Source organism: Lissotriton vulgaris, chromosome 2_1, assembly GCF_964263255.1.
Source record: "Lissotriton vulgaris chromosome 2_1, aLisVul1.2, whole genome shotgun sequence".
Taxonomy (NCBI): domain Eukaryota; kingdom Metazoa; phylum Chordata; class Amphibia; order Caudata; family Salamandridae; genus Lissotriton; species Lissotriton vulgaris.
In genome coordinates this window covers 1,391,147,258-1,391,160,220 of record NC_141687.1, presented here as the reverse complement: position 1 = coordinate 1,391,160,220, position 12,963 = coordinate 1,391,147,258, and the positions used below count along the sequence as shown (strand labels likewise).

General features: G+C 44.7%; 1 protein-coding gene across 23 annotated transcripts in view; it reads left to right on the top strand.

The window, feature by feature from the left end:
• The window catches only part of BIN1 (bridging integrator 1), a 556,732-nt gene that overhangs the window by 268,400 nt on the left and 275,369 nt on the right, over positions 1 to 12,963 (top strand). For all 23 annotated transcript variants that reach the window (XM_086957148.1, XM_086957143.1, XM_086957146.1 and 20 more), the window contains exon 6: positions 5,987 to 6,094. In XM_086957148.1, coding sequence (XP_086813274.1) covers positions 5,987 to 6,094 — 108 coding nt within the window. The remainder of the gene's footprint in view (positions 1 to 5,986; positions 6,095 to 12,963) is intronic.

Below are 12,963 nucleotides of genomic sequence, written 5' to 3'. Positions count from 1 at the left end.
GGGATGGTTTGCTACTCCACCTCCCTTGCCAGAATTCAGTGGCACTACATCCAGCTCCACTGGTCCCAAAGCAAATGCAAACTGGGCCTACTCCAATGATATAACTTCTACTGAAGTAATTTAACAGTTTAGAACTCTAATTTAGATACAATCTGCATCTTGTGTATCAATCCACATCAGACAAAGCAAAAATGTTCTGGCCATATCTTTTCTGATGGGGGTATGACACCAGATCCTACTAAAGTACAAGTGCTGTCAAATGCTGATCCCATACAAGAGGTTTCTATGGTGTATTCATCTCTTTGAATGGCCAGTTACTGTTCTAGATATTTTCAAGAAGTTGCCACTGTAAGTGCTCCATTGAGAGGCGATGAAAAAGAATGTTTGATTTCAGTGGTCACATGAATGTGACAACAGCTTTAAGAAAATCAAACCAGCCATTGAGAATGCTACTGAAATGGCTTACTTAAATCCGAAACTTTATACAGAGGTTGTTATTGATGCTAGCCCAGTTGGATTTGGTGGTATCCTTGCACAGCGAGCACCCGCTCGAAGGCATATTGTGGAGTTTGCAAGTAGGAGTTTGTCCCAACGAGAGGGTGTTTACTCTCAACCTGAAAATGAAAGTTTAGCCGTGCTATGGGCTTGTGAACACCTCCATGTATTTCTTACGTAAATCCTTTTACTCTGGTAGCTGATCATCAAGCTTTACTGACAATATTTGGCAATTCAAAGGCCAAGATGCCTCCTCGCATTAAACGTTGGGTACTACGACATCAAGAGTACAAATATGTATGACATTGCATCATCTAGGTAAGAATCATAACCCTGCGTACTACTTTTCCAGAGTGACCATTCAAGGCCATGGCACTCCATCTTAGTCAATTAAATCTTATATCAACTTCATCATAAAATCGAACACACCAACTGCCATTTCTTTAGTCCAGATTATCACTGCCATAAGCCACGATAGTGACTTGCTAAAGCTGAAGGATGTAATTGTACATCAGTAGTGTAACCAGCAAACTCAACCTCTCACCAGTGAAGGTGAATATCAAAAATAGAGAAATGTCAAAAATTAACTGTCCATAACTCGAGAGTTATGTTGCGAGGGTCAAGAATCTTGGTTACACAGAGTATAAAACTGAAAATTATTGAAGAGGCCCACAAAGGACATAGGGGAATCTTTGCCACAAAACAAGCTCTCCGAAACAGTCTGACTGTCATATCTAGATGAGGGAGTTTAGAAGGAATTAAAGGCGTGACATCTATGCAACTGCCTATCTATAAAAATTATTCAACACACCCTAAACATGTCAGAACACCAAAAGCATGCATGGGAGAGAATGGCCATTGACTTTTTTAGTACACAACAATGGACATCACCTGATTGTCATTGTGGACAAATATTCACGATTTTCATTAATTGAGGATTTCTCATCCTTTACTCAAGAATGAGGCGTTGAGAGACTGGATGGCATCTTTACGACATGGGATGTTCTAGCCATACAATTTGACCATGGCTGCCTTTTAATAGTCTGGAGTTCAAAGACTTCTTAGCGCATCTGAGTATAAATCATCAAAAGAACAGTCCTTTGCGGCCGCTGGCCAACAAACTGTTTGAAATATGTACAGTTCACTAAAGAAAGGTGCAGCGTTCTACCCTTGAGAAGCTCAGTTTATAAACTGTGTTAAACTTCCAATTTTTTACTGCGCACCAGTGCTAAATTTTATGGGGGTCAAAATAAAGCCGGGAAACTATTAGCAAATTATTTGAAAGTCAAGAAAAATAAGACTGATATAGAAAACATTTATGGCCAAGACTCTGTACTGAGACATAAAGATGATGAGATTTTGGAAGAATTTCTTCAATTTTATAAAACATTATATTTGTCTGAAACGGCTTCCTCGGCCCAGGTCATTAACCCTTTTCTCTCTGGTATTGAGTCTCCTTCCGTTACCCCTCATGATCTCTCTTCACTAGAATCAGACCTAACTCAGAAGGAACTTCTTTGTGCTTTGAAGTCTCTTAAAAAAGATAAGGCTCCGGGTCCAGATGGATTTACAGTTGAATTCTTTCTCCATTTCTCGAATTTACTTCTCCCCAAATTGCACGCTCTTCTCTCCACTTTTCTAGATTCCGGCTCTTCCTCCGGTTCCTTCTCTGATGCTCTCATATGTATTCTTCCCAAACCAGGTAAAGACCCACAGTACTGTAAAAACTAAAGACCCATTTCCTTAGTCAATATTGACTATAAATAATTTTCTAAGGCTTTAGCTCTGCGTTTAGAACCCTTTTTACCTGATCTACTGGGTAGGGAACAGTCTGGTTTCGTCAAAGGTAGATTGCTTTTAGATAACACCAGATTATTTTTTGATATTCTCTCTAAAACTTCACATTCATCTCAATCTCTCGTTGCAATAGCTTTGGACGCGGAAAAAGCTTTTGACAGAGTTGAGTGGTCATACCTTTTTCAGATGCTGAAGTGGTTTGGTTTTGGCCCAAAAATCTCTGCCTTAATTTCTCTCTTATACGCGCATCCCAGAGCAGCTATTGCGGCAAATGGTGGTATCTCTTCTTATTTTTCCCTTGGTAGAGCGGTTCGTCAGGGTTGTCCTCTTTCGCCTTTCTTATTTAATCTTGCCTTAGAACCCTTCTTGCTGCGGATTTGCCAGAATAATGCAATACATGGTTTTACTTTTCAGCAGGCAACAATTAAAATGGCGGCTTATGCCGATGATGTTTTACTATTCTTATCTAAACCCACAACATCTTTACCTGCCTTTTTGACTGAGGTTCATTCTTTCGCCTCTGTCTCTGGCTATAAATTAAATAAGGATAAATGCGAGATTTTACCCCTAACTAAATTTACTTATAAGTCGGATTTCACTAGTTCGGGGTTCACGTGGAATCCTAAATGTATTAAATACTTGGGTCTTCACTTTACTCCTACTCTCTCAGGCACAGTCTCACGATGTATGGATGATTGCTTACAAAAACTAACGGATCTCACCACAAAGTGGCATCCTCTATATCTATCTTGGTGGGGCAGATTGGATACAATTAAAATGATGCTCTCTCCCTTGGTTTTGTTCACAATTTCTAATATTCCTTTCTCTATCCCTCTGTATCATTTCAAGAAAATTAATTCTATCTTATCTTCTTTCCTGTGGGGGCGTAAAAAAGCTTGCATGTCTATATCTAAGTTATCGCGTCCAAAAGCAGAGGGTGGAGTAAATTTTCTGAACTTTTCTCTTTATCACAAGTCTTTTTTATTAAATCAAGCATCGAGATGGATTGAAGATTCTTCCACATTTTCTCCTTTGTGGTCAATTCTGGAACTGGCATACCTCTCTCCCTTCTCCTTCCTAGAATACCTTTCTTTCTCTCGTCCACCGCAATCTATATCTACCCCAATTCTCAAATACACTTCTAAGATTTTACCACCCCCTTTAATTTCCTCCTTTTTTGAACAACCTATATGGCACAATACCTCGATTTTATTAAATAATAAACCAATTTTTTGGAAGTCCTGGAGGAGTCGAGGTATCATTTTGGGTGCATCAGTTGTTTCAACAATCCCATACTATTCCTTTTTCAGAAGCTGCTACATCTTTTCATCTTCCTTCCTCTTTCCGTGCTAAATTTCTCATATTAACACAAACACTTAAATCAGTACATGATTCGCATTTAACTTTTTTCCACGTCACCTCAAGAACCTCTTATCATATCTCAATTACGTACTTCACTGATTAGAGGCACTAAAGCATCCAAGATTTATGCTCTTCTACACGCACCAGCATCATCACGTGCAAAAACCAAAGTGGAGGTAGCATGGGAGGCTGACTTAGGTCTTTCATGGCCTATTGTGTTATGGGACAAGATATGGGTGAAACTACGGAAATCCTCCAGGGCTGCGAACACCACTCAGACTTTATTTTTTATTTATAATCGACTCTTATTATCACCTCTTACACTCCGCAAAAGATGTTCTGACATTCCGGATACATGTTGGACCTGCTCCGCACCTCATGCAGATTTGTTGCACTTTCTCTTCGAATGTGCCCCGGTTCATTCGTTTTGGGTCAAGGTGTGATCTCAAATAAATAATATTTTTTCCTCTAAGCACCCTTTCCATATATCTCAAATTTTTCTAGGTAGTATCTCCCCTATATGGGACCACTGCACTTTCAGCATAAAAATAATTGACCTACTTATAGCAGTAGCTTTTCAATAGATCACCAAGGCTTGGAAGGATCTCACTAAAGTCTCCTATCAGGCATGGTGGTATGCTATATGTTACAACCATAGATTAGACACAACGTTTGTATACCCACTAGCTTTGGCCCCAAAACGAAAACGGTTATGGGATCCGATCACCTCATTCTTTGATATAAGTGCTCGCCGCTCACTGTCTCTAACTCCCTTTCAACAAGAAGTAGCCAAACCTCCATAAGTTCCCTTAGTTGATGTATCTATTTTTGTTAGCATTATTTCTATCATCTTCCTGTTGATCATTATCATTAATTGCTATGTAAATCATAATTGCTGGTTATGTCTGTAGTTCATTATCCTTTTCAATGACTATGTCACTTATGTTATTGTATACTTTTTTCTTTGCTTATTTACCCTTACTTTGTACACGTTCAATTTATGTTTTTCATTAAAAATTCTGAACTTATAAACTGTGTTAAACTCTAATTTGAGAGCTGAACATTCAACACCTCGTTCGACCACAAGTGAAAGTCCGGCAACATTGATGTTCGGCAGAGCAGTGACAACCAACATACTCCAGTGGATAAATCCGAGACAAAGAGATGAAAATGCAAGTTGTACGAGGGACTTGGTTCAGAAACAAAAGATGAAAGCATATGCTGACTAAAGACAGCATGCAAGTAACATTGTCTCGCAGAGATGAGGCAGAGTGCCCCTGTGCTTAATTTATAAAATAAGTGCCAGGGCCCTGACCAGGAGGATACTGCAGCTTACACCACTCATCTCCCTAGTCATCGCTGCTTAAACAACCAGTAATCGACTCTCTCACCTGCAAGTGCGACAGTTCAGTTTATTCCAGGCCCCCAAATCTAAAGGAATGGCTGGGAGGCAGGTATTCGTAATTTTTAATGTATATTTTATTCATAAACAACCGTTGCTCTGCTCATCTCTAAATTAGATGAGTAGTGCCATCATATGGCAGACTGTCATAAGAGCAGTATTGACCATTAAGTGCCAGTGCCAGTGCCCAGCACCGGAAACCACTGGCTCAAATGAAGCACTGGAGTGCTCGCACATAAAATGCAGAAAAGAAAATCCGATGCTCCCTTTGATGCAGCCCCTTTCCAAGTGGTGCTGACCAAAGGACACATGGTGACTGCCCAGCACCCTGGGAACTCTATTGCCAGAGACTCTTCTCACTTTGAGCATTTGGTTCATGGTTCATCAGATCTTCATGGTGAAGGGAAGCCTGATTCTAAAACACCAGTGACTGCTGCCGCTTTTTCACCATCCCAGCAGATCTTGGATCATGATGGTTATAGGTCTCAACTTCACACGACACTGTCAGATGAACAGTTCTAGCACCAAAGACATTACTTAAAAGAGATTTAAATCTATATATGTGTATATCTTTTGTAAAATTGGTAAGTTTTCATTTAATAGTGGAGATGTACTGTCTTGTGAGTTAACAATAAGGGAAATCTTTTGGCTTCTGGTGAACTCAGTAGAGCTATGATGTAATGAATTGAGTGTATTGCAGTGAAGGCTGCTTTTAATTGTGAGTTCATTGAGTTGAGTTGCATGTAAACAAATAAAGACTTGTGATACCATGTGCTGTGTGTGGCATTGTCACTGGCGGGTACCTTGGCTGGGAAGACGCTACACACGCATGGGCTCTTTTTATCAGGACCAACTTGTTGTCGATCAGAAATTGCCTCTTTGCGCTATGCTATGTTACTTACTCATCTCCCCTGCTGCTTTCCTTCGCAGTCTCGCATTGCTAAACGGGGACGCAAGCTGGTGGATTACGACAGCGCGAGGCATCACTTTGAGTCCCTGCAGAGTGCGAAGAAGAAAGACGATGCCAAAATTGCAAAGGTAAGGAATCTGAACTTGAAACATTGTTAGATGACTATGATGCTTATGGGAGAATATGGGGACTGTTGGGAGATTATGAAACCTCAATATATGCCAACCCAGGACTGTTTCTGTTTCGATTAATTTTTTTATTACAGCATGAAAGTATCTTAAATGAGCAGTAGTGTGAGAAAAGTTACTGAAACTGAGCCCTGAGGTTAGAGGGAATGTAGGCATTTGAAGAAGTTGCACTGTAGTCTTCAGAGGGGTAAATTGAAGAAATTGAATAAAACCAACACGGGGCACCAGTGGGAAGAAAGTCTGCAGGGGCATCTCTCAAGGACAGCAGGCAGACTGGTTTAGAGAGCACTGCTGGGAGGGAGAGAAACTGATTGAGGTCCTTGCACAGGAAAAGAGTGTTTCTCGATATTCTTGCAAAGTAAAGTCCAGCAGATGAACTAAGGGCAGTGGGCCTTCTAGATGCAGTGCTAGGTTTGATGAGGTGCATGGGGACGGCGAGGCTACTAGGTTTTAACTTGTGCTGAGTCACTGTAGTCAAGACCATGCAGTGCTGTCCAGAGTGGGGGGGCTGATTAATATTGTTGGCAGACTGATATGGGGTTACTGTTCATGGCCTTCCCCCTCGTTGGTCAACACCAGAGCTTGAAGAGTAGGGTGCCTAAAAGAATACAATGTGAAGGTGAGGTCAGGTGTACGACAGAGCCCCGGGCAAAGTATGTGAGAAGGAGCAAGATGGTGTATAGGTGTGCTGAGCTCTGGCGGCCGAGTACAAGGCATCCCTTGATGCTGGAGGGCTACGGGTGACCCCAGAGGCGATCAGCAGCATTGAGCGAGGAGAGCAGAGGAGAGGACTGACAGGAGCGTAGAGGTGAGGAGGAAGCCACAGCGACCTTAGAAGCTACAGGGGCAGGATGCCGAAAAGGGGTGGGGTTCAGTGTCGGATTGGTAACGCGGGCATTCGGGCAATGCCAGAGGGGCCGGTGTCAGACTTATGCAGTGGGCTGCTTTTTTTGAGCAGTCTGGGGGCCCATTTGGGCACTGTGTCTATTGTTCGAATACAGGCTCAGCCAGCAGCCGAGTAGGTGTCTGAGTGACCTTTCTAGAGGTAGACGGGCGATCATTACCTCTGTTTAGCAACAGGAAGAGGTGTCATTTTCTTTCTCTCGCTGGCCGGCCCATTAATGTGTGCACATACTGAGCGGGGGCAGGGGTCCTGAGTAGGAGTGGCCTCACTTGTTTCACCAGTGTAAACTAACGCATGCATTTTTTTACCCCCCCCTCCTAAAGTTTTTTTATAAAATCACGCCAAAGCAGTGATTTGAGGAGTGATTATGCAAATGTAGGCAGATTTTTGTTTTGGCGTGCCCGGGCCGATTTTCAATCCCAATCCAACCCTGGTGGGTTTGGTATAAGTACGTACCATGATTGGGAGAGAGATGAAAGCACACATGTGGGGACGAGGTAACTTGCAAGAGTTTGGGTGGGGACAACTGAACAGGCAGCAGAATAAACGGGTAGAAAGTAGGGGCAGGGTTGGAATAGCAGTTCAAGAGGGATAACAGTAGATAGCCTTATTTTTCAGTGGCAACCAACCTAATCCGCGGCAGATGCTTACACTGAACTGAAATGCAACCACAAGTGGACTCTAGGGTCTCCTTGGACATTCAGCCCAGTACAACCCCGGACGGTGAAGACGCGCTCTGCATAACTGAAATCAGTATCCACTCCTGCACTGCATGTGCTCGAAGAATTAGCCAGACCCCCGAAATGTTTTCTTAGCCCCCACCCCGAAAGTTGGCTCTAGTTGCGCCTCTGTATGTGGGTGCATCACATGGGTGTAAGCATCTCAGCGCTCCAGTCAAACAGAAGTTTACCTTTTCGAAAGCTCCTCACACACGCAAGCACCGGAAGAGGAAGACAACTGGCCAGGCCTTGGCGGGGGGCGAGGCGGGGCGAAGCCCTTTGAGACCAATGGGCGCTGCGCGCCTGCCCACATACATTCACTAGGTGTCTTGCACTGTGGGCTTGCCAAGGCCTGGCCAATTGTCTCCCAGTGCTTGTGTGTGTCAGGAGCTTTAGAAAAGGTAAACTTCTGTTTGACTGGAGCGCTGAGAATCGCTCAGAAGTGAGAAGATATGTAGCGTCCGACTTTGTATAAGGGACCCACAGAATCGATTCTGTTTGCCAAGAACCAGTGCTTAATTTGTAAAAAAAGAAGTGCAGGTGCTGAAAATTTTGCCAAGGAGGCCACCGCTCACGTCTTCCTCCGGTGAGCCCCACTTTCAACACTCTCAATGCCTCCGTCTCTATCTTCTAACCTTGATCTGTTGTCTGTCCCCTAAGTCTTTGCTCCAAGACTCTATCCTCTCCCCTCTCTAATTGTTTTCTATCATTCTTGTCACACCCTGTATTTCTGATTTGCCCTTTATTCATTTTAGCCCTGCACTTTTTTCTCTTCACTTTTATCCATGCTCTGCTCTCTCTCCCCTCGATCTTGGCTCTTTACTATCACTCTCTAGCAGTGATTAGCTGTGTCTCCATTTTATCATTTGTCTGCTTTTTTTTCCTCTGTCCTGTCCTCCACATTCTTTCATTCTATCTTCTCTCTTAATCTTAATGCTCTCTTCTTCACATCATGGCTGCTTTCTCTTTGTATCTGATTTGCTCTCCTCCTTTTCTTCTACTTTGCTCCATTTTATCTCTCTCCTCTCTTGTTTCTTCTCCTCTTTACTCTTGCTGTCTCTCATCTCTAACACTGCTGCTGCCTGTGGCCCCTGTCGTTAGCCTGTACATGTCCATGCTATTTTGAAATCTGCGTTTTCCTGTTGTCATTCTTAAAGAAGCGGAAGATGACATGTTTTACTTTCCTACCTACACCGAGTGCAAAAACAAAATGTACACCAAATGAAAATACTTTTTTGCATATATTAATCAGTGTAGTATGACTGGGTTTATTGCGGAACAGGTGGCTGCTTGAGCACAGCAGGTCATGTCACTGATAGTGCTGCCTGTAATTAGTAGGTCCAGGGATGACAACGACATCGGCATCAGCATCCCCTGCTCAGCTTGCTGTGATCCTGCCTACTACAGCACAGGTATTGTCCCCAGCAGTAATGCTGCCAATGCCGGTATGTATGGCTGTGGTGCCTACCGGACTCACTCACGCTCCGCAATTACCATTCTGGGGTGCAGCGCACAGATTCTACTGGTGACGCCATGGCACACAAAAGTTGTGTTGGTCCACAGCCGCATCGAGTACATTGAGGATAGCAGCAATGCAGGGCTGCCGGATATGGTACTTTGGCTCCGCAACAAGTAGAAAGTCCACACTTACTTTCATTTATTCTTCCTCAAGAGCCCTCACATTCAAGTTCCAAATGCGCTCTTGCAGCTTCCTTGCCTCAACTCCTTCATGAGCCAGCCCCCAGCTACAATAATCCAATGGAAGGTTTAGGTTCAGGCAGTGGCAGGGTGCAGCAGACTAGGGGAATAGAATGCAAGCCATAGTTTGTCAATGACTTCTTGGATTTGTGATCAGCGTGATGACATCATCACTAACGTGGTGATACACAATTATGCCTGCCTGGACAGGTCACCATGCAATGTATTTTATTCTTTTTATTTTGAATTGAACAATTAATATTTAGACCACCACCTGCAGGTTCAGAAATTGTAGCCCCGGCCCTGTGAAAGAAGTGCAGGTGCTGAGCACCTGAAAGCACCTGCTCAAATTAAGCACTGCCAAGAACAACGGCCGATGACCAGTTGCATCAAATATCATTTTATATTAAGCATAGAATGTTAAAAATGGAAGGGAATGAGCTGGGACTACTGAAGTTTGAGGGACTGAACTGCTCGAGTCTACATGGAAAAAAATGACGTTCCTTGTGTGAAGTCGCCCAGCTCCTACGTACTCTGTACTCGTAAAATATGTCTAAAAGGGAGCATGCATCGAAGTGGTATATGGGCATTGTCCGTTTAGGGAATTTGTGGGAAATGCACGTATATAAAACACGATCGTAAAAAATAAAATCATGCTTTTTAGGCCTCAATCCATATGGGGTGATTATACCCAAGCTATTTGAAAAGAGAAATTCTCTTGTTATCTTAAGTTTTATTTGCTCCTCGGGGGGCAGAAATCGCCAATTTTCAGTGCATTTTGCTAGACAGATGTAACCAAGGCAACTGATTCTCTCTCGGCAACTCTGCACCCGTAAAACCCTGATAATTATACCATTTCTCCTAGTCGGGGGTGGTGATGCAGACAAGCTGCCACCAGCAACGGCTCTTTGGTGCCAGTATGGAGGCGACCAGTTGTCCAACAATAATTATTACAGATTTTCTATTGAGCTACTGTTATCCTGCAGTTATATAATCTTGCTGTCCCTATAGCTTGGTTCTCTGTCTCTCTCTTTCCCTACCCCCCCCCCCCCACACACACACAAAGTTTTAAAGTAGAGTTAATGTTTGCTTTGGTTTTAACACCTCCGTGTGTGTTTAAAAAAGCTCAGATATTCATTTAAAAACCACACAGTTAAAGGGCAGTTATGTTTACATTTTGAACTGGAAAAAAACGCTGAAGTTAGCAAGTAGTAGTTCGTGCCACAGTTTATAACTTGCACTACAAACCATAACTCTTGTGTCTCATGCAATGCCCATGATCTCATCCTGAATGCGATTAGAAATGTTGTAAATGATCTTTCAGATGTGGTGGTTATATATCACAGCACTCTGAAAGAGACTTCTATGAGTGTACTATTATTTACGGGTTTGACTGTGTTTTTATTTCATTACATTTAGATTTTTGGTGCTCCTTTCTATTGGTGTGAGTATATTGAGGGCATAAGCATTGTATTATGTGTGTGTGATTCCTCCTCCTCTTCACTTGTTTCCGCTTTCTCCGCTGTCCACCTCCGGCCACCGTCTGAGACTGGTAGGAAGCAGGTTTCAGCATTGCCTCAAGGGCTGGCATGAGATGACTTCAGACCTGTGTCCTCACGTCTGGAGGTAGGATGGAGGTTTGGAGAAGTCCGATGGCGCCTCCTTCCACTGCTAAGGAGTGATGTAGAAACTTTTCCGGATCCAGTAGGGCACCTTCCGAGATTCAAAAGGTGACAAAGTATCCACCAGAAAGAGGGTTACCAAAGCTAACTTGGAGAACTTTAACACTTTTGCAGCGGAGCTTATGGTAGTCGGCCTGCAGCATGCCCAATACAGTACCGGCTCCAAAGTGCAAGTAGGTAACCAAGGGCGATGTTGTGATCCCTCTGGCTAGGAAATGAAAAACACAGGTTTTGTGCTTTATTCCTAGCTAACCGTTGAAAGTTAATTCAACACTCAACTGCAGTTATTTCATTCTGCTCATGGATCCTCTAACTTTTCTAAAATAGATTAGCAACCACTAAGTTGCTCATGAGAGCACTCAAGAAACCGAGGAACTAACTCCAGAAACTTTGGACTCATGCAACCAGAACTGTGGCTTGCTTGTCTAATTTCCATTACGTCTTCCCTCCCTCTTCATACCCTTGACTGGATTTCCATTAGTGAGCAGTGTTCTGAACGTTGGTAAAGGAACCTATGACGTTATTCCGCTGGCTTTTACAATGCAGGGAATCACAACACAGTCGTTACAACAACCGCATTGTGATTCCGCATACCATTACTCCGCAAGTCGGAACAACGACTTGCGGAGGGAGGTGCTGGATGTTGGAATAGTATAATTTACTAGTCCAACTCCAGTCTGTGCGGACACTAGGGAAGGTGTTGGATTTTAAATCCAACACCCCCCAACCCCTCCGTAAGTCGTTGTTCCGACTTGCGGAGTAATGGTAAGCGGTATCACAACGCGGTCGTTGTAACGACCGCGTTGTTATTCCCTGCGTTGTAAAAGTTTCAGGGTAAATGTTGTTTACCTTGGTAAATTTGCACAAGTTTTTGCATTGCGAAGGTCCTCGGTGCTAAACTAACCTCATTTCTTTGTGTTCTCCTGGCAAAGACTCGCTGTTTGTGGAGGCCAGGCTTGCATGTGTCCGCCCATTTAGGAGGAACTGCGCCCTCCACGGCCTGGTTGCCCCCACGCTCACCGCCTGCTCTGCCTGCCTCCTTACCTGCTGCCTGCCTGCTGACGCCGATCCGGCGCCCCAGCCGCCGCAGGGCCGCCCGCATAGGTTTTCCTGCCGGTTCCTGCCGCGACCCTGCCCCCCCCGACTGCCGATTGGCCCACGCGCTCCCCGCCTCCCAGCGGACCCTCCCTCCCGGCTCCCTTCTTATGACGCCCCCAGAGCGACCGTGCAGCGGACGCGCGCAGCAGGAGCGCCAACTGAGCGCCAAAGGTGCGCCAAAGGTAAGCCCGTCTGCGCCTGTCCGCGCCTGGACCGCGCCCAGCGCCAGGACCCCTGGCCACCGCAGACCCCAGCCCACCCGCCGGACGTACGACGCCGCCACCCTCAACGCACTCAACGCCGGTCGAATCCCAGGATGCTACCGAGCCACCCCGAGACGCACCCACGGACCCTTCTGCTGCAACTCCTGCAAGTTCACCTGCATCCGGACCTGCACTACTCCAGCACCACCCAAGACCAAGACGAGCAACAGCCACCTGAAATGCATCCTGCTCAACACCCGCTCCGTCCACAGACACGCCGTCGAGCTCTGGAACCTGCTCGACACAACTTCACCAGACGTCGCCTTCCTCACGAAAACCTGGATGAACGCCTCTTCAGCGCCTGACATCGCCATCCCAGACGGCGAAGGGACCGCATCAACAACACCGGAGGAGGCATTGCCATCATCCACAGGAACACCATCCACATCACGACCAACACCGACGACACCCTGGCACCCGCCGAGCACCTGCACTTCCAGGTCCA